Source organism: Paramormyrops kingsleyae, chromosome 8, assembly GCF_048594095.1.
Source record: "Paramormyrops kingsleyae isolate MSU_618 chromosome 8, PKINGS_0.4, whole genome shotgun sequence".
NCBI classification, from domain to species: Eukaryota; Metazoa; Chordata; class Actinopteri; order Osteoglossiformes; family Mormyridae; genus Paramormyrops; species Paramormyrops kingsleyae.
The window spans coordinates 17315096-17336763 of NC_132804.1; the positions used below are offsets into that span (position 1 = coordinate 17315096).

Genomic DNA, 21668 nt, shown 5'->3' on the forward strand with positions numbered 1-21668 from the left:
TGCCGAGCGAGGGCAGCGGATGTGGTTTCCGGTGAATATACGGTGTAATCTGCCTGCACCTCCACGGGGGATGGCATGGAAAATCACCCCAGTCACCTCCAGAAGACATGCTGCTGCGCAAATGCAAGGGTGTTGATTGCAGAGCTTTATTACACGGCGAGTCTGAGAACGCAGAGACGGTTTTGTGTTCCACCGCCCGCACCGCTAGCACTCCGCGATCCGACGAAGGAGCAAACGGGACTTTTCTGGAAAGATCTCGGGTTCTACCATAGCAGCGTTTGTAGTATTTTTTGCTGTGTTTCTGTTTTCGGTTACTAAGTGGAAAATCGGTACGTTCTCACCCTTACGGATAGGTCACCTGACACCCATCTCCAGCGTGTGGGTGACGCGCCGAATATATTGTGCAGGAACTTTAAACTTAGCCTAAAACCGTCTTATGAGACTTGGGCCCGATGTGGTAAAATCCGCACGGAGCAGAGGACTGCACCGCTCGTCTGCCGCTTTAAGGGGAACATCTACAGGGCTTGAGGAATGAAAATCACAGGCGTGGTCCTCATGCCTCTGGTGACGTGCTTCCGCTCTCCGCTGTGCTGTGACACGGCTCCCTGTCCTCAGGGAGTCACAGGGCTGGCTGTCTGCAGCTGGTAGGCTCCGGTCTGAGGGCGCAGGATGGAGCGTGTTACCCGATCTCTCAGAGAGGGGATTGGGGAGTCCTGCAGGTTCATATAAAAAGGGCATAACCTTGGTCAGAGATGGAGCCACCCCCCCAGCTAGTCAAACCCCCCCCCCCCCCCAAGCCAGTCAACCCCAGACTGAGGCGTTGTGATTCATTAGTGCCACGAGGAAAAGGAGATGAACAAATTTGAAGGTTATGAAAATGAAAGTGCCAGAGACTCCAAATGGGGGTCTGGGGGGGGGGCGACGGCTGTGTTCTTGCTAACGCCGGTGTTTATTCCCCTTGACTTGCTCAACGATTCCTCGGTGGGGAGTTCACGTGGAGGTCAGACACCCATGCAGTGGATTCCTGACATATCTCTTTTCCCATACCTGTGGTTTGAGAATAAATAAGGGAGGGGGACACAGAACAAAATAAATGCTGCATGGAAGGAAGGGGGGGGGGGTAAAGCAAAAGGCTCTTTGTGTGGGAAATCATTACAAAACCAGATGGCCAAGGGTTCAGTTACACTGCTGCCCCCACTGACACCCCCGCGCCAATCCCCCCATTTCCTGTGCCAAATTAACGTCATTAAAGATGTAGAAGAGAGCCTAACTTGACTTTCTCTCTACTTTTATACAGGTTTGTAATTTTATCTTGATAGTGATGCCTGGTCACAAGGCTTGCTTTTTGCAGGAACTAGATGTGATAATTATTCTGAAAATATTTGTTACTTTTGAAGCATAGTGCTCTTTACTAGTTGAATACACTATGAAACATTAAGTGTTTCTGCTTAATATTCATAAATATGTCTTTATGCACAAATTACGTTTTAATCAGATAAGTTTGTCTTGCTCCTTAGTAGACTCCTTTTAACCATGTCTTGGACGATTGCTGAAGGATTTGTTTTCTGAACTGTATATTTTAAATATAAAATCAACACTTTCAATAACATCCCAAATCTCATTAGTGACTTCTGGCAGCAACAATTTTTTTTTAATGTTTGCAAAAATGGAAACGCAGGTGTGACTGAAATCGTCTTTGTTCTAATTAAGGGTGAATTTGTTTGACCTTGTCTGGACCGCCATGAGTAAAGGGGGTTTTGACGGTTTGGATGTGTTCAGAGTTCAAATAGGCAGCTCAAGCCTGGATGTTTTAATGACTTTGGCGTTTCACGTGCGATGCCACCATCCGCCACGCCGGCCGGATTCTGGAAAAACACCAGCAGTGTCATAGATCAGGCATCCATTGGGTACCATCTGATTTGTGAGGTATGGTGACAGCAGTCAGTAGGTCTGCGTTTTTGAAGACAATAGGAAAATGTTTGTTTTATTTAATTTACTTCCCTGTCTTCCCTGAGATAGTGTTTCCCACATAAGGCAGAATGGGGGCTTGCTGTAGATACAGAAATCACCAGTAACACTATTACATTAGTGTCAAACCCTGCAAGGGCTTGTGATTGAAAACCCATATAACGCTCATTAAATATTTACTACAAAATTGACACATACAGCCACATAGCTGCGTGTTTTCCGGATGTGTAATCTTTATTTTTAAACAAGCTCTTATTAAAACAGCTTTTTGGAGGCTTTATGGTTTGTCAGCTATTCGGATTCCGTAAATTCAGGTTTATAGTGTTACAAAACACAGGGCATAACTACTCGGTTATAAGCAGAGAAAAAAGCCTGTGAACATTAAATAAGATCTTGTGCCCCCCCCAGCTCCACAATACACCATCTAGCCTCTGGTTTGCCGAACTTCTCCTCTGCCTCTGAAAACAAGGTTCGCTCCAGTAGCAGGCCGGTCACCGCTCCAGACTTTGTTTAATATCCTTCCAGCCCCAAAAGCTCTAGCTTATTGGCCACCTCCAGTGACCCCACCCCTTTTCCAGCCTAGCTGCTGGCAGCGGCTGATATTACTGAGATTAATGCCTTGGAATTCATGGAATTCCTGCCTTAAACAATGTGTTCATTACGGGGGGGGGTCTTTCCACTCGTTTTCGACTTGGGCTTCTGGGAATGTCTGCCTAAGACAGAAGCAGGCATAGGGGCTCCTGTGTGGGGCTGGGAGACTCTCTGCCTGCCGTCCAGCGTTTGGTCAACTGGTGAAGAGCATGATTGTTATATCTGCTTTTTACGGAGCTGAATGCCGTCCTCGCCTTTCCTCCTTAAAAGGGTCATTAAACACGGCTTTGACTTTGGCCTACACACAAAATGTTCACATCCTCCCAAAACGCGAACATGCCAATTTTAGCAGGACAGTCAGCAAGGCGCTTTGAAGATGATGCTAGTACTGAAAACGGAGTGGATAGCAGCTTCAGATACGCTGAGAGAAGTTCAAGATCCTCTGAGAATTAGATTTCAAGTTTAACAAATATTAATGAATACAGTAAATTATATAACTACACAATCCAAAAGTAACAAAAATGAATACTTGTGTGAAATCTGAGTTCAAATTTTAAGACCAACCTCTCCTGCTGAAAGAAAAAAAAACTGCTAAAATGAATGCAAATGGATGACACACATTTTTCTGTAAGTAAGGATGCCTTTCTGCTGTGCGTTTTCCTTTACACTCCTCACTCCATGCGCTACTGCCCTTCGTGGCATGTTCCAGAACCCTCTAAATTGGGTTTGGCCGGGATATCTTTGACTGACGTGTCTTACCCCTGGGACCAGAGAGGGGAGAGCTCCGAGGTCGTCCAGGACTGCGGAGAGATTATAAAAACAAGTCTGCAAGAAATGATGCCTGGATCATTAAAGACATCCCTGCCTTTTTTCAGTCACAATAATTCTCTGCTGCTTTGATTTTAAGTTTTGGATAGATGCGGCTATTTATCGAGGGAGTCTACTGGTACACATTTAAACAGCGATGATAACAATGCGAGTATGCGGGATGGACTTTGTAGTTTTGTTGCATTAAGTATTGTCAACTCCTGAAACAATTTCTAGGCATGTGCATGAGGGCTGAACAGATTATAGTAATTTAGTTTCTTTTATACTGGCTTCTGAGACTCAGTTTGAATGTCATGCGTACAAAAGCACAGCGTTTTCCCCCGATGGCTGGAATGCCCCAGTTTTAAGTACCTTTGGTGCAAACGACGTGAATAAGAGAATAATTAGTGGCTTTCTGTCGGGGTATCATATGCCGCTGGCTTGTGCCACATGCCCTAGCTGAAGGACTTGCTACGCTGTTGTGTGTCTGTGTCTGTGCGCGTGTTTGTTTTTCATTCAGCCTGCCGCCTCCCTCTCTCACCTCCACTGCTTTCAGCCAGAATACCCCCCTCCCCAGGGACACACACCGGATGTTGTGAACAGCAGTGGTGGTGCATCGATAAAGCTGTCCCTCCCCCTCCCCATGTCACCTGTTTATATCCCCCCCCCTCCTCCTCCTGGTAGGATTCACCTTACACCCAGATTGCCGAGCGGTTGGCTTCTGATTGGCACCTCTGAGGTACCGCGGTAAAACTCAGGTTTTGCGAGATAAAGCTCTTCTGTAGTGAGCCACCTGACTGTTGGGCTGATATGGGGAAGGGTTAGACTCTGTACCGCTCAGGATGCTGGCCTGAGAAGATGACTGTCAGGGGGCAGATACTGGAGGCTGATTAGTCTGTATATGTCTGCAAAACTGTACATATTTCACTGTTTTAAATATTTGTTATTTTTTAACAACATGGTCTTTTTTATAAATGTTGATAAAACACTTTTGTTTTTTAAAATAACTGACGGAGTCTGTGTTCTGTAATATGATCATTGCCAGTTTTCATATTTTTTATTTTTTTTTTTAGGTCGGTCAGTGAAACGCCGAACCGAAACTCTGTCACGTTCCCTGAATAAACTGAAATATAATTATGGCCTTCCCTTAACTGTCATGAGACCTAAAAGCAAAAAAAAAAAAGAAAAAACTTTACTGGGCTTCAGGGAGATAACAGCAAGGGCTGTAATATCCATGAGTATATATTTTAAATAGTTATTTAAAAATCAGGGTTCGTTGTGGCTGTCAGGAGGGAAACCGCTTCCAGAGTGAAGCTTGACTGTAGCTTCCCTGCTGCACTGCTAAGATGGTCTGACTTAAGGATTTTCTGGACGGTACTTTGTCTTGTTTATTCAGGTGCCTGTTAGAAGGCTGTGCTTATTGTGAGATCTTCCAAAGCCCTGTATATCCAAGATGGATGTATTTGAACTTTCAGACACCCAGCTGGCCAGTAGGGTACAAAAAAAACCTTTTTTTTGGATTGCATTTTAATGTATGGTTTGAATTTCTGGATATAATTTGACTCAAGGCAATCTTAGATAAATTCTGAGAACAACTATTATTATTTTTCAGAATTTGAGAGTCCAAATTCAAACTCGAACTGTTTATTAACATTAATGAGATTGACAGTTAAATTACACACTTTTGTGGAAAAAAATGCAGACACACACAACTCCACACAGGAATGAATGATTTGCTCAGAAGACCCGCTTGTCAGTTTTATTGCTTAATTTGACGGTGGTATTTTGCTGAATTGTGTCATTGCTGTGATTGGCTCCACAGTCTCATGAACTGCCCCTCTGGGTCAAGAGTCAAATAAGTAAATTCTCTTTTTAGTGACTGGTTTATACTTATGTCACAGTGATTGACCTTTGACCTATGACATCAGTCTTCGGGTGCTCCGTAATGCTAATGGATAACGCTGCTATGTGTTAATTCCCTTAAGAACCCCAAAGTTAAAATTTGTTTATAGTTTCTGCACAGCTTCTCCGGAAAAGCATTAAGCTATTAAATATTCATGTGCAATTTTGAAGGTGGCTTTCAAAGGAAGAAAGAAAATATCACACTAATTCTCTGTCCAGTGTTTAATTGCTTTTTTTACTATTTGAAATGTTTTCCCGAAGAGTGTTGTCTTAATGAGGTGGGCACAGGCCACATTATGACTGGTATCCCTGTCAATACTTCGAAATGCATACATCAAAGCGTTGGACATGGTTGTTCGGGAGGCTCAGTGACTTGGCCTTGCCGGCGATGTCTTGTCACCAAGAGTCCCAACAAAGATATAATTACGAGCCTGTGTGAGCGTGTGCCCTGCGATGGACTGGCATCCCTTTTTAGGGGGTTCCTGGCATGTGCTCTAGGTTTTGTGGGAAAGGCTCCAGGCCTCTGCATTAGGATAAGAAGTTATGGAAGATGGATTGATAGATGGATAGTCTGCGGATTTCATTCATTTTTGTCTTTCGCTCCGGAAATCTCCGGTCTGGAGAGGCAGATCGAGGGCCGGCTGAGTCGTCTGCTGGGGCCCACTCAACACATCCTCTGAAGACATTCATGCAGATGTCACAGGAGATGCTAGCCCCCCCCCCAACCCCACCAACCCCTCCCTGGCAGAAGGAGATACCCACGATGGCGGCAATCGGAGCCAGCAGAAGGGCCGAAGCACTCGGTCTGCGCGTCTGTGGATAAATGCCTTTTCTCCCCGAGCCCTTTGGGAACCATACAAATCCAATTTAAAGAGCACTAAGCACTGGATAAAAGAAAAGAGATAAAAAACACAGTGTGGAACAGAAGGATAAAGAGAGAGCAGGGAAAACAAGTGGTCCCTCATTCAAAGTGTTCCCACACAGGGTGATTAATTTTTCAGGACTGGCATGCAATTCAAGGCTGAGATTTCTGTGGGAAGGAACCGGAGGGGTGGGGTTCTAGATACGTGATCTTGTTAGAGAGTTTGACTCTTCAGATAATCTACACAGAGGCAGAGTTGGGGTTGGGGGAGTGATGGAGAGATTCAGGCGTCTCCGCTGGACGCTGCATGGGGGAGAGTCCTCCTAGTAATAATTAATTTGTTAAACAAATAGTCCCACGGGTGGATGGACTTTGTGGCCCTCCGCGCAGACCGATAGCACAGGAAGGAGGACGTTCTGCTGCTTTGCCGTGCCGGTGTGTCGATGCACTTGGCCACGGCTGTGCGAATCCGTGGGTGTCGTCTTTTTGGAGAGTGACTCCTCTGGGCCTTGTCACGACGCCTCTTTTGTTTTGTGAGCGTTGCCAGGTTCAGTCGGATGTCTCGGTCTCACTGCTTTGCTCACGGCCTGCTGCCTGTTCACAGTGATGGCAGGCGAGCGGCTTCCGCTTTCTGCCGGGAAGGAGATGCCCCGCTTGTCCTGACGGGCGTGATGGGAAAAGGAAACAGAGTTGGTTGGAAGGAAGTCCTACGTATTCAGCCACCTTGATGGAAAAGCTTGGCATCATGGCTTGGCAGCTTGTGGTCAGGGGAGGTCTGGGTCAGGTTACTGGAACGGCAGAGTTAGGTTATCCATGGCCGTAACTTTACTCTCGCCAAACTAACAGCTGACCCAACACTTCAGGGCTCCTTGAGCCACTCGGCTTAACTGAACACCATGTAAAACTGAACCTCATTTTGGTCGCGGACCCTGTGATGCGACAAAATCTGCAGGACCTCACGTTGCCGTTAACTGAAGATGGTGTGGGGTGATTGTGGATCCAGACGAGCCCTGGCAAGTAAGGTGGCTTCACCCTGGAGCCGGCAGACTTCTGGACGCAAATGCAATACGAGCAACATGGTGGGACCGTTGCAGAGAAGCCTGAATCGTAGCCTTAGTGTCACGGGAAGGAGGAAGAGGAAGAGCTGACATCTGGCTTATCGAGGCACGGGTGACAAGCTGGTAAAGCTTCCAGAAGCAACACTTCTCTGTCTGTAGTTTATGGTTCCCTCTTTCCCTCGTTCCCCTTTCTGTTCTCGGCTTGGGACCAGGCAGGCACTCCAGGCGTCCGACTCGGGAGTCCCGGGCGCGGGGGGGGGCGTGACGTGGCTGGCCGACTGGCACAGACGTCACAAGTGCATCCGGCTAACGAGTTGAGGCTCCAATTAGTCTGGAGTTCCCAGTGTAGAGTTACTCATGTGTTTACGGCGTAAATGAACAGCGTTTCTGCAGCGAGCATGGAGAGTGTTTTAGAGCTGCTGCAAGCGCATATGTCTCCTCTGGAGAGCTGTGGGCGATGGTCTGTTTCTCGTTTGGCCTATTGTTTACGGCGACGTTTTGAAGCCTATTGGAGTCGGCAGGGCAGTCTCCCAGCACGAATTGGTATGCAGACCGCTGGCTGTTTTGGCTGTGGGGCAGTTCGCTGACACCGAGAGGAGTAACGCCTCATAATTAGGGTGAATTGGCCCATTCTTTGCCTGCTGCCCTCCTGCCCCCAGCTGAGACTCTTCCCAACCATTTCAGAGCCGCTCCGTGACCTTCTGGTTCTACCTTTTGTTCTTTTGTAGTCTGATCACACGGCCGGCTGTAATCAAATATTTCACACTCCCATTAACTTTTCAACAGGAATAAATTGGAGGAGGAATTGCAAAAACACACCCAGCAAAGGGGGGGGGGGGCAGGTTTGACCGTGCGAGTCTTGCTAATAATTGCATGAGGCACCTTCATTGTGGCTGATGAGATCATAAATGGTCAGATAGTCTCCGAAAGCATGTTCAAGTGTGCAGGGGCTGCAGAAATGGAGCGTTATGGAGCAGCGTGTCTGCTTGCAGCACTATGATCAGGATAGCCATTGTTTTCAAAGATGTACTTGTCCTGTCTTGCAGTTTTTTTTTTGTTTTTTTTTTTAATCATGATCTTTTTACTTCTGATTCAGTTGGATGTTATTGCAGTTTTGGCAGAATTATTATTTGCGCTCTACCTGCAGATTACAGTCTGTCTGCCTGTGCAGCAAAACGTTCCATGACATCACTTCCTGTTCTGGTAATGATGCTGTTCTCTGAGCTGTGTCGGCTCTCGACGTTTTACGAATCACGCCGGACAGGCTGTTAAAATGGCACACGGTGGAGTCCTCCGTTCGTACGGAGTCATTTTCAGTGGGGCTCCTTGTGGAGTCTGACCATTCTGAGAACCACGCAAGTTCCCCGAAAGGAAATCTCTGTGGCAGCCTTAAACCCCAGTGAATGCCCACTGCCGAAATCAAGACTGGTGACCGGGCTGCAAATGCTGGGCCGGAAGGGAGGCGGAGCCAGTAGGCCAGACCTGAAGGGATTACAGCTGCTTGATTTTTAGGAGGGTAAGCAGCAGTAAAGGGAAAAGGACACAAGTCTGTATCAGAGGGGAGGGGAGGGGTGCAGAAGGTTTTCGTCAAAGTATAGTTGGATAAAGTTGAATGGGCAAGTAGTCAGGCCTTGGGTTTGATATTATGTTTTATTCTGTTACACGAAAGAGGAATTCTTGTGGTCCAGTGGTTGTGTTAGTATGTATAGTGAAACCTGAATCACTTTGGGTGGGTGACATGGTGGAAGGGAAAAGGATCCGCGTTGTGTCTTAAGCGAGACTCCCGGCGATTCGCGTCTCGTAACCACGGCGATCCGCGGCATTTCTCAGCCATGCCGTTTGTGGGTGTTAAAATGAAAGGTGTCGACTGTGGATATTGCAATAATGCGGATTTATTTTGTTTGTATAAAACAAAATAAGTCATCTGGGAAGCTTGAACGCAGACTAATGTACAGACTTCATGCCACCCTTCGATAGGTCGCCGAAACAGCCTTCTGAAACATTTGATGTTTCCAGGAGCTTCTGAACATGAATACGGTTAGACGGTTATCTTACCCTGAGATATGTGATGAACGCATCCAACAAGAACAAACTAGTCAGGCCTGGTAATTAAAAATTGGAGGGGGTGGGGTTAATTATTCTTGGTAAGTGTTCCCCCCCCCCACAATTTTTCTGTCCCAGTTTCTTGGTGCTTCATTTTTAATAAACACTCGGTTGTATCGGTTGATGAGGGTCAGCTGAGATGGTTGATGATTAATTTGGTTTGAAATTAACAGACCTTGAAGCAGAACCCAGTCAGGAGTCAGTTGTTCTGTCAAAAAATATTGCCAACTATTGCCCAGCTCAGATTTATCTGAACACTATTCTTAAGATTTTTGAATAATTGAAATGTCAGTTTTATTAACTTTCTAAGTGCATTACCAAACCGGATGTGGATTTAGGAATTGGGTTCTGTGCCTCTGTTGTGGGTGGTTCTGTTCATTCGTTTTCTGATTTATGTCCGATTTGTTCCTCCTGCCTGTGTGGCCTTGGGGATCAGTTTGGGATCAACCTGTGCTCTGTCAAATCCGCATTGATGCGCAGCTCCCAGATGTGATCTTTTCATTTCACTGTTCATCACACACTCATTGGCCTGTTTATAAGACACACCAACCAGTCATGAGGCTGCAGCTCAATACATACGGCATGCAGGCAGGTTCAAGAGTTTAAGTTACTGTTTGGCTAAGCATTAGAACGGCCTAGATGCATGATCTCAGCGGTTCTGAATGTGGTGTGATCGCTGGTGCCAGACATCTCAGAAACAGCCGCCTTCCTGGGATTTTCACACACTGCAGTGTCTAAAGTTGACAGAGAATCATGTGATGAGTAGAAAATGTCCGGACAGTGTCAGTTATTTGGTCGGAGTCGAATAGCCAGACTCGTTCAAAATTGACAGAATGGTCTCAAATGTAAAAATAATATTATCATAACTTAAAAAATGAAAGACAAAAATGTATTCCTTGTTTATTTGTATTTAAAATCCCCCCCAGTCCTAAGGCATTATTGTGAGGCTGAACATGAAATAACTGTCGTCTTGGCTGAAATGAAAAATGCCGCCTCACTCTCCACACCAGTACACGCCCTTTGCACACAGGCTGGCTCACACAGCATGCCGCTGGTTTGTTAGCCGTAACCCTCCTTTCACTCCCCCCCCCCCCGCATCTCGTTAGTGAGCTAAGTCGCCCTGCTCAGTGTGGGGTTGCTCCGTGCGCAAGTTAGAAACGTGAGTTCTTGCAGAACCTGTTTGTGAAGCTGGCTCCATTTTGCGGGGCCTTTCTGTGAGAATCTGTATCTCGTGCTGAGAAGACGCCGCTCACACATCCCGCGAGGGCTTACTCAACGTCAAAATCTCCTTTCAAAAATCCTTGTTATTTAGTTTGTTTTTTCCCCCATTTTTGTAAGTCTGTCTAATTGTACTATATACCTCAGGATTTTGCTCCTGATTCACAACGTCATTGACGATCATTTAGATTTTCAAAGTTTGGTTTCTGTGTGTCTGCATAATGTGAAGCTCACTTTCGCTCTGTCACTGAAGCATTTGCTTTGGCCGGTGTCCGCTTCCCCCAAGGAGCGAGTGTAGATGTTGTCGATGTTGACATCATTGCTTCAATTCATCCACATTTCCCCCTTTTCCCTCATTATGAAAAGTCCTTTGATGGAGTCTGTCAGGTTTCGGCTGGCTGTGGTTTTATACTGTAGCTTATTTGGCAGTCCGTCCGTCTCCGTTATCTCGCGTGTTTTGTGTAGCTCCTGACCTTTTGTATGGAATCATGCTGCCATCTGTAAACATGTTCTGTGTGCGGCGATATGTGTGAGACATGAGCCTTTGAAAAGCGGGATTACCACATGATGTCCCAAACGAACCAATCGCATAAACCACATCCACCATGTGAGCGGCTGTGTATGATAGCCCCGCCCACTGCTTCTTTTGATCCTGCATTCCTAATGTGTATTTCTTAATCAACCTGGACTATTTTCACACCAAGTCCATATTTTCTTCTCTTCAGCAGGCCTACGTGTCCTCCGGCCAGCAGATGGCGCCCCCCAGTCCCAACACCAACAGCAGCAGTAACAGCAGCATCGGCGGAGGAGAGCAACTGAGCAAGACCAACCTGTACATACGTGGGCTGCACCCGGGTACCACAGACCAGGATCTGGTCAAGCTGTGCCAGCCGTGAGTATTCCTTCCTGTGCCGGTCTAGTTCCTGTGAGCGGTTGCACTCCCTTCCGGAACATTCTGTCGGGTCAAAGTGAACACATGTTTCTGTGAGTGCCATGGGAAGCTTCCGGAATTGTGGCATGCGGAGGATATAGTCGAGCCTTGGAATAGACAGGAGATGGGAAGAAAATCTGAAACCAAAGCCAAGATGGGCAGAAGGGGTGGGGGGCTGCTTGTTTTACGTATCCGGACATGACCCCCCCCCGTCCTTTTTTGGCAAATGTGGTGAAATATGACGTACCCTTTTGCAGAAGCAGAAACACCATCCCCTGTCTCACTGCCTGTGTCACCCAAAGAGCAGACGTATGAAACACCAAAGAACTCCATGGATTTCTGTGCATATATGCAGGCAGACATTTATGACAAATCACTCGTTTTCAGATTTTTCTATGTATTCAAATGTTTGGACCTTACAAGTCCAGACTAGCCGTTCTCGTATCTTAATGCAGTTTTATCTTGTTTGTAGATGACAGTGTGGATATGCAGGCAGTGTAGGAGGTATAAAAGGATTTAAAGGCTTCTTAGTTGCCCTGCTCCCACGTTCAACACGGACGGCGGTATGTTCCCGGGTATTGCCCACGTAGGCTCAGGTTTCAGACCTGTCGTTTAGGCCTGTACCGCCAGTCCCAGACCCCCATTCACCCCCCCGCTCTCTGGATGCGACAACTGGGAGAAAGCAAATAAAATTCTTTCTGGCTTCGCCATATCCTGTGACTACAGAAATAGCTCTGTATCCATGTCCTCTTTCTTTATCTTACATTTGCCCCTAACTTTACCCCTTTCCTTTGCAGTTCTTTTTCTCTAAATCATTAACTTTTTTCCGACGTCTCTTGCTCCCTGCCTCCTCCCCGAAGGCAGTATCGCACCAGATGTCTTGCCCGACGGCTCCAATTCATCTCTCGCTTGCCGGAGCTGACCGGTCCCGTTTTTGGCTTTCCCGCATGCGTGTGCGGCATGACGGGATCCCAGTGCCGCAGAGAGCGAGCAAGAGGGAGAGAGAGAGAGAGAGAGAGCATGTTGCCCTCTCACCCCTGGAGGCATCTCTGACACATCCTGTGCAGATTGCGTGTAGAGCGAGCTTTCTGGTGCACGCGTGTGTTGAGAATGTGCATGCGTGTTCCCATGTGCCTCAGTGAGGTACAGCGAGGGAGAGGTGTAGGGGGAGGGGCAGGCGGCCAATCAGGAAGTGCACGAAGGGGAAAAGCAGGGCGGCGACTGCAAGGCATCAGAACAATGATGCAGACTTCTAATGCTTCCCAGGGTCATGTGACTTGCCACAGAGGCATGCTGGGAAACCAGATTGAGCTCTGAAGGGACATTTACGCACCGCAGACACCATGAAGCTGACGTCCCTCACAATCTCAACATGAAATCTCACGTGCCTCTCCACCTACACCATTAATACTTTAATTTGTGTAAAGTGAAAGTATTGCTGGTTTGCCTCAGTGTGTCGTCACCCCATGATTTTTTTAATTGTCATATACACAGTTATGAAGGTAGTTAAATATGAAAAGGCTAAGACTAAGGCAGTGAATATACTGTATATAGCAAAAATATATCCAAATTAACAGTTATAGACATTATCTGAACAGTGTGCAGTGTAAGAGAATATACATATGTATTGTAAGGCATTTGTATTTTTTGTTATTCATAAATAATAAAGTAATGTAATGCATGAGAACTAAAAATGTTGAGTTTTTGTATGTGACATTTGCTTAGGATAAGCCGTTCGGGCCGTGAATGTCTCATTCTTGTTGCATCAGCAAGGTAGGAAGTTCAGGAGAAAGTGATAGGGAAAGAGGGGATGGATCAGCTGAGCAGAGCTCAGGTATCCTGGACCAGAATAGAGGAGCGTAATGTGGGGCACATTTGAAAGGGATTTAAAGGCCTAACCCTCCCACTGGGCCAGTACAACCGCTGGTCACCATGCACTTTAGGTGAGGGATAAGGTCGGAGAGTTTCTGGATTCCAACCCCCACATACACTAGCAGGTTGCAGGGCAGCCCAACCATGAAGGGAAGGCCTGTGTGCTCCTGCTGGTGTGCTTACGTTCCTGGTGAAGGCCAGTCACCCTCCACCCCGCTGGGAGCTGCCCCAATGCCCAAATACTGATGTAGGAGCAGATTCACCAGCGTGACCTACACTTTCAGACCTAAACCTGCAAACTCAGGGTTATTTATGCATTTGTTGGTTACAGAGGCCAGTCCTCTCCTGCTGTCTTATTGCAAGTGTGTATGGCAAGGCTAATGGACTCAAACTGGAATTATCCCAGAGTTTACCTCAGTGGAACTATGATCTGAAATTAAATTATTTTCATGGTGTTTTCGTTGTGGTGTCTGAGTCCATATCTCTTCTTTCTGTTGCTTGTCTTCCCCTTTTACAGGCAGTGTGGTTGTCTCCAGTGCATTGAGCCCTCTTACGATATGCCCAAAATAGGACGGCCTCAGTCTGGTCATTTGTGCTTTCAAGTGAAAATCCCGGCTTGATTTGATCAAAAATCCACTTGTTTGTTGTCATTGCAGACCATGGTATTCTTAAGTCCACGACAGAACAGAAATTCAAAGACATCAGTACCCTTCCTGCCCTGTTTTCTTCATAGTCCTACTTTCACATCCCCAAAGAATAATAGGAAATGTATTCTGAACTATCCTGATCTTCGTTCTTAGAAATATTCCTGTACTCTTGAAGATATTTTTCTTGGTTTTTTGGCATTTCTGCTCAGTGTCAGTCTGCAATGTATTTATCGATTGCTGGATCCTTTCTTGTTGATTCACCCCAGACGGTTCTCTTATGCGGTTCCCTGATGGTGAAATGAGCTGCTGAACCACATCCAGTCATCAGACCCCCTCACTACCTTCAAGAAACGCCTCAAGACCCATCTGTTCCATGAATTCCTCTGCTAGCCTGATGCCTCTTTGTTTTCTGAATGTTGTTGTGTTGCACTTCTGGTCATTGAATAGTCTTTTTGTGTTCTTGCTTTGTTAGAAGTTGTTCCTGCTCCAATACTGCTTACACTTGTACCTGGGCATTCATTGGGCGCTCAGCCTAGCTGCAGTTATGTCTAGTCATCTCCTTGACAGCATGTCTATTTGTAATGTGCCGTTTGCCTCTCTTCGATGTCTCTTTGGACAAAAGCATCTGCTAAACATGTAAAATGTCAATTGTTCCAAAAAGGGAAAAATGTCAATATGCATTCTGCGTTACCCTCAGCCCTAAGTTAATTGTTGTTCCAGTGGTCATAACCTTTTGGTTTCATTACATTTAGCTACAGTCCCATTTTTGCACTCGGATATTTAATTTTGCTTGTGTCTTCAGATCTTCATTTTCTGGTATCGTCCGAATATTGATGCTGTTCATGGTTCTGTCATCATTTTTCAGGCCATATTATTCTTCATCCAGTCCCCTTCTTTCATTGTATTCCTATGTAGAAGATGAACAGGCATGTTGATATTTTGTACCCTCATCTCTCTCCTTTACCAATCTAGAACCAGATAGTTTCTCCATATTTACCATGATTGTGGCTTCTTTTCCAATCTCGGGACTCTTCATAAGGCCATTGAGATGCCCTGCTACAACCATTTTCTTGAGGACATTCCATAGTTTGACATGGTCAACATGACATTTCAGTCATTTCAATTATTCAGCTCCCATCAGCAATTACTTGTTTCTTGCCCATCCCTGAATCCAGCTTGTGTGCCTGGCAGTCAGTTCCTGTGCCTGGCAGTCAGTTCCTGTGCCTGGCAGTCAGTTCCTGTGCCTGGCAGTCTGTGTAGGGCACTAATCTGCATTGAATGATCTTCAGCAAACTCTTACTGGTACAAGAGACATTGTCCGATAGTTAAATGCTGTATAATTATGCATAATTATTCATGCATTTTTATCTATTGATGTATGTTTATGAATAAGTGTGTATCCTTTGGGGATTGTGTGTCACGAAATTCTGCTTTTCTCTCAAACACTTTGTGAATATTTAGTCAACGTTTTATGTAACGTTGGAGAAGAAATTCTTGCTTGTACATTTCATTTGTGATCTGAAACAGTACACTGGCCTCTCACTTGATCCTCGACCTGCATTTGCACCACGATACTTTGTTTATGTGTATTTCTGTGTGAAAGTTGCAAATTTTTGAAGCACAGAAGATAAATGGTAGTGATGTGAAGATGCTGCACGATTGACCTCCATGTTTTCTTGTAAACTACTCCGCGCTGTAAAGCTGTTGTAGTGCACAGACATACGATAAAGCGAGTTGATTCTCTGATTGCTGGAGGCGACTAAACTCTCTCCTTGTCCGACACTGGGCCTCTTTTGGGGTAGGGGTCCAGTTCCTCCCTATGTTTTTGATGCAGCCACAGAAGCAAACTTGGTGAAAATGCTGAAAATAAATCAAGCCAGCAAAGGATTGTGGGTATGGAGGTGCAGCAAAAGGCTGCCCAGCTGACCTCATGGCCCTGTTCTTAACAGGAGATCATGGAGCCCAACTGTGAGGATGTGGGGGTGGATCAGACCTGGAGGATGCATTTCGGAGGGTGTCAGTATGGCAGGGAGGTCCAGTTACGGGTCCCCGTGAACCATCAGGGTTCTGACTTGTGCTGCCTCATAGCACCACATCGACCCATCTGAGTTTCACAGGGGAATGTGATGCTGGGGTGCCCGCAGACGTCTTTAAGGGGGGCGGGGCCAGTGGGTTAGCAGAGGGTTTAGGGCAAAGGCGATTGACACCAGAGACAAGTATGACAGAGCAGCGATGAGGCGGCAGGGCCGCATCCGCCATGATGATAGGCCTCCTTCGTCTGGTTCCAGCTGTGATTAAAGAGCAGAAGCAGAAGCTCTGTGGTCTTTCTTGGAATCCTGAAAGTCCTGAGAAGTTTACATGTTTCTCATGTATCACCAGAGCTCAATTTTTGTGTCTTTCCCCACCTCTCCCCCCCCCCCCCATTCTGCTTGCCCTCCAGGTATGGAAAAATAGTGTCGACAAAAGCCATCCTAGATAAGACCACCAACAAGTGTAAAGGTGAGACTTGAGTTTCATTGCATGGGTCATGATGACTGTTTATCTTTTTTTTTTTTTTAATAATTGGACGAGGGGGGGGTTTCAGGCTGGGTGTTACATGTATGTAGCAGGATGATGGGTACCTACTGACTGAAACGCACACGATGCTGTAACCTGTGTGCGTGTGTGATGGTCCAGCATGTCTGCCCCCCCACCCCCCTGCAGCATCGTTGTAAGTCCCACCCTCTTCCCACAGGTTATGGCTTTGTGGATTTCGACAGTCCGGCTGCAGCACAGAAGGCCGTCACTGCGCTCAAGGCCAGTGGAGTACAGGCTCAGATGGCCAAGGTTGGTTTTTAAACACGAACCCCCCCCCCACCCCAAATACCTGCAAGAGGACACCTCTGATAGCTCTCGCATTCTCAGAAAGGCTGACATTGCCGGGTGCTGCTTGGGACCCAATTTGTTTTCCAGTGTATTCTGATGAGCCGGACTCCAGAGCGTTCTGTGTTTGACATGAACAGTATGCAGTTGTTACCAGTTATTCCCAGTGTTATTTCTGCATAATTAACGTCACGCTGGGGTTGGCGAGCTGCTTCTTCTCCCTTATTCCTGCCCATACGTCACCCCACAAAAATTTAGAATCCCCTGATATTAATCTGGGGTGATTAAATCCATCATTCAGCAGAAAGGTCACCCTAAACTGTAATATGCACCCAGCTTGTTGAATTAACTTTGATTTTACCAGCTCTAGTGAGGGTCTGTGTGTGTGGTACAGACCAAGGCATGGAGACCTGCTGGTTTCTCTGCTCACTTTCCGTGGTCTGTCTGTAATCTTTTTATTACCTCAGTATTTTCTCTGTGGCATATATATGGTCTCTCCCTGCGGTCCATCTGTGGTCTCTCTATTACCTCTGTATTCTCTCTATGGTCTATCTGTGGTCTTTGCTCTCATTTTTGTAGTCTGTTGTAGTCTGTAGTTTCTCTCCATTCCCTGTACGTTGTGATCTTCCTTGTTCTCTGTATTCTCTGTGTTTTCTTTGTGGTCTTTGCTGTCTCTCTGTCAATGGCATAGCTTACAACATTGGCAGGAACCAAATCAGCCCATAATCTCTCTCTGTTCTTTGTATTCTTCTTGTACTCTCTGTGGTCTTTGCTCTCTCTTTGTGATCTTTTTGAGTTTCTCTCTGTTCTTTGCTGTCTCTCTTCTCTGTATTCTCCCTGTGGTATTCCTCTGTTCTCTGTGTTCTCTCTGTGGTCTTCCTCTGTTCTCTGTGTTATCTCTGTGGTCTTCCTCTGTTCTCTGTGTTCTCTCTGTGGTCTTCCTCTGTTCTCCTTATTCTCTCTGTGGTCTTCCTCTGTTCTCTGTATTTTCTGTGTTCTCTCTGTTTTCTCTGTATTCTCTCCATGGTCTCTTTCTGTTCTCTGTATCCTTCCTGCTCTCTCTGTGGTCTTCCCCTGTTCTCTGTTTTATCTCTGTTGTCTCTGTTTTCTCTGTATTATCTCTATGATCTCTCCATGTTGTCTGTATTCTCTCTGTGGTCTTCCACTGTTCTCTGTGTTCTCTCTATGGTCTCTCTCTGTTCTCCGTATCCTTCCTGCTTTCTCTGTGATCGCTCCCTGGTCCCCTGTTCTTTGGGTGTCCCATTGATTTGACCTGTGGCCACTCCCTTCTGCTGGCATCTGTCTGTGGAAAAGGGGCCCCGTTGTCCCATCAGTCTGATCCCATTTAGCAGCCCTCATTGGAGGCCGCCCTGGAGCGTGCCCCAGCCCCCTCTGTGAATGGCCTGCTGACAATGGGTTTTCCAGAGCTGGGGGGCAGCGTTTAATTTCGTGTCCATGCTCTCTGTCAGTCGAAATGGCCCTTTGTTGTGTAAGGCCCTGAGGGCCTGAAGTCTACTTACCATCTCATACACACTAAGCGGTTTTGCGGGGTGGACCAGAGGGGGGCGCTCTTCCCTCTGGACTGTGATTCCCCAGTGCTGTTCAGCTGAGGCTGTCATCGTGACTGTCTGTGTAACGTGGGAGCCTGTGTCACATTTCTCTCTTACAGCCCTTACGTCAGTGGTGATTAGTCATGTGACAGTCATGTGATCCTGCAGAATATGTACCTGGCCAGAGAACCATGAACCTGCCCGTCGTCTTTTACAGTTACACTGTGAGGGGTTACAGTGAAGCTAATTCAAGACCGGCCATAATGGGGGGTTCTAAAGAGCGGTTGGGGTTGAACTTTTGGCTCACACCGGTAGGGGGGCACTAACCGCGGAGTTTCCAGAATGAGGTCCCGTCCCTCCTGTAGGACGTCATTTCCGATGCGGCACCTGGAATGAACAGAATGTCAGCAAACTGGCTGAACGAGAGCCCGACTGCATTTTCTCCATGGGCCAGGCGTGTCGAGCCGGGGAGAGGACAAGATGGCCTGGGGTGTCGAGCTTTGGGGGGGGGAGGGGGAAGTTGGCCTGGGTTCCTGTGACACAGACATCAGCAGCTCCAGCGGGTGCTGGTGTGAGTGAGGGCAGGAGGGATGTGTGGGCGTGGCGCTCAGTTCCTTATCCTGGGGCTTACTGACACATCCTTGATGCCTTGTTTGGTTCTGGTGGTTCTGAAGTAGTTTCTCTCAGTCACTAATTGGAGCTTGAGAACCATTAGGTCAAGCATCGCTAATCTGCTGTGTATGTCTGAGAGAGATTCAAGAGACAGCGCGGCTCATGCACACACACACACACACACACACACACACACACACACACACACACGTTTATATTCATATCTCCTGTGAGATTTGACTACACATCCTGCACCCTCCCCAGTGCAGTGTTTCGGATTGTGGGGTGTTTTTTTCCTCTCTGGTTCTCCATCAGATGAGACGATGTTCCCCCCACGCCCAAAAAATAACCGTTGGTGTGCTAGCATATGTCTGACGCGTAACCTGAGACTGCAGGTTTGGGGCGTCACTGCTTGATGGTGGCCCTGCAGTGGTGGGAAAGGGAGGGGTTTGCTTCCTGCCATTTCTGGAGCTAAAATAATTGAAAGCGACAGGAAACTGCCCCCCTCCCCAGCGAGCTGAAATAACAGGGAACAGCTATCTCGTAGAGTGGTCAGGAAGGGCTCACGTTTAAATCGGCCTGATCTGTTTCCTTGTGTCTTCCAGACACCATTCGCTCATGAATACGATGGTTTTCATCTTTTCGCGATGCCAGTGGGCCCACATAACTGAACTGCGATCCCGGCATCTGCAAATGGAACATGCCATCACTTAGATAGCATTCCTTTTTTTTATTCTTATTATGAGGAAAATGCACTTAAAAATTGATTGGCCGCTGTGGCTGCAACATCATCAGAGCTGTGCATGTCCTCTTGGCACTCGGGTCGTCTGCAGCTGCAGGAATGTGGCGAGTGCTCTCTGGGTACATGAAGGGCCTGTATGGTTCAGCATAAAACAATGTGCTGCCTCAGGGGCGGGGAGGGGCAGGGCGGGGCGGTGGGGGGGGGGCATCCCCGCAACCACAGCAAAGACAAAGAGAATCTTTTAGCTGGATCGGCTGCATTCCCTTGCTCTGTTTCCCTGATACATGCCCCCCCCCCCCCCACAACCAATGTGAATGGACATGCTTAATGCCCCCCCCCCCCCCCCACATAGTAAAATGACACAGTGAGGAGAGGAGTCTCCCAGGGGACTGAGTTCAACTTGAGTACAGCCAGCTTCCTCCCCCCTCCAGCCCTCCCTTCTTTCTCTCTACTCTCCTTTCCACCATCACCATGCCCCCCCCCGGCCGACATGCACCATTTCCAGCGCAGTACAGTACATATCCATATCTTCACGTGTCCTCTCTCACCTTTCATTGCTAGCTTCCAGGAATCGTGTTTAGCTCCATGCCTGCTGGACGGCCAGACGGGGATTAGCCGCCGCTTGGGCTCCAGACGTCACTCTTTATGAATGTTACGCCTTCCTATAACAGTTCGAACTTCACAGTGATTAATGTCGCCGCCGTGTGTTTCACTGGGGCTCCTGTGCACAAATGTTTCGTCTTCATCTTTCCTGTTCCTTCAGTCCTGCTGGATGGGATCAGGTTTCTCATCCAGCTGCGCAAGCATTTGCCTGAGGAACAAGGGCGTCTCACTGTACAGTAAATATACACTGCAGTGAAATAGCCTTCTTGTGTAGAAAAGCGCCAGTAATCGATCTCTGCATTTATTTTTACAATAAATTTGTGTCAAGTAACCGTTTACTATCTTGGAGTATTATGTTACCGGATAATTAATATTCTGTATCTTTAAAAATAAACCTACATATGTATTTATATAACTGTCCACCTACAGTACATCCACATACTAGTCAAAGCAGTTCTAAAATCTTCCAATGCTTTTTTGCTGTAAATTTTTGTTCTGCTTCCTATATAAAAAAGAAGATTTGTTATGGTAAACATCTTTCTGTTAAGCAGGTGTGTAAAAACTTAACTAATGTTCGGAAACATTATGACAGTTCAGGACAAAGACATAATTGAATTCCTGACAGCGTTGCTGCTGAATGCTGGGAAATAAAAATCCTCTAATTTTGTGTTTCTTTCCCATATAAGTATGACAGTCTCTCCAGCGACTTATCTGCAAGCGTGCAACCTCTTCATGCACTTGACATGTTCGGTTTGTCACGGGTGGTGGGAACAACACAATGGAGGATTTATAATAAACATCGTTCACAGATTGTGTCCCAACACAGTGCATTTCAGCCCTGTCCACTAACACACTGCACTTACTGAATAAGATACGGGCGAATGATTTCCCCGAGGTTTGCGGCCTTATTGCTTCTGAAGAACTTTTCCTTTTCTGCCCCCTGTCTTTCTGCTGAATTGTCTGTATCCGCTTATGTGTGCTGCTTATTTCACTTCCCATGAAAGATGTGAAAAACTACAGAGCTGTTGTTACACTGCCCAGCATCTCTTTGTCTGCAGTGTTGCTGTAACCTTGTGCGTGATTGAGAAGTAGTGGTTATTAATTGAGGTTACTTATCTGATAGCAAAACATGAAGAATTTGGGATGAATTATCAGATTTTATTTGTAACTTAATGAAGGTCTTCATCATGCAAATGGCTGTTTGTCTTGAGCACAAGCCTAGCTCCATTGTCATCGAGCTTTTGTTTGTATTGAACATGGACCACATTTTCAACATTTATCTTGATCATTGAGCTTCTGATCCATTGTCCACATTTGCCTCCATCCTATAGCCCTCATTT

The 21668-nt window shown here is 46.6% G+C and overlaps 1 protein-coding gene across 3 annotated transcripts in view; it reads left to right on the forward strand.

Annotated features, from left to right (window-relative positions):
• LOC111854252 (RNA-binding motif, single-stranded-interacting protein 2) overlaps window positions 1–21668 on the forward strand; it is a 33977-nt gene that overhangs the window by 3693 nt on the left and 8616 nt on the right. Inside the window, exons 1-4 of one of the 3 annotated variants that reach the window (XM_072715352.1) lie at window positions 7038–7311; window positions 11235–11401; window positions 16400–16458; window positions 16694–16785. In XM_072715352.1, the coding sequence (XP_072571453.1) occupies window positions 11262–11401; window positions 16400–16458; window positions 16694–16785 (291 nt within the window). In that variant the 5' untranslated portion in view covers window positions 7038–7311; window positions 11235–11261. Of the gene's footprint in view, window positions 1–7037; window positions 7312–11234; window positions 11402–16399; window positions 16459–16693; window positions 16786–21668 lie in introns of those variants that run through there. The other 2 variants (XM_023832030.2, XM_023832040.2) reach the window with 2 other exon arrangements.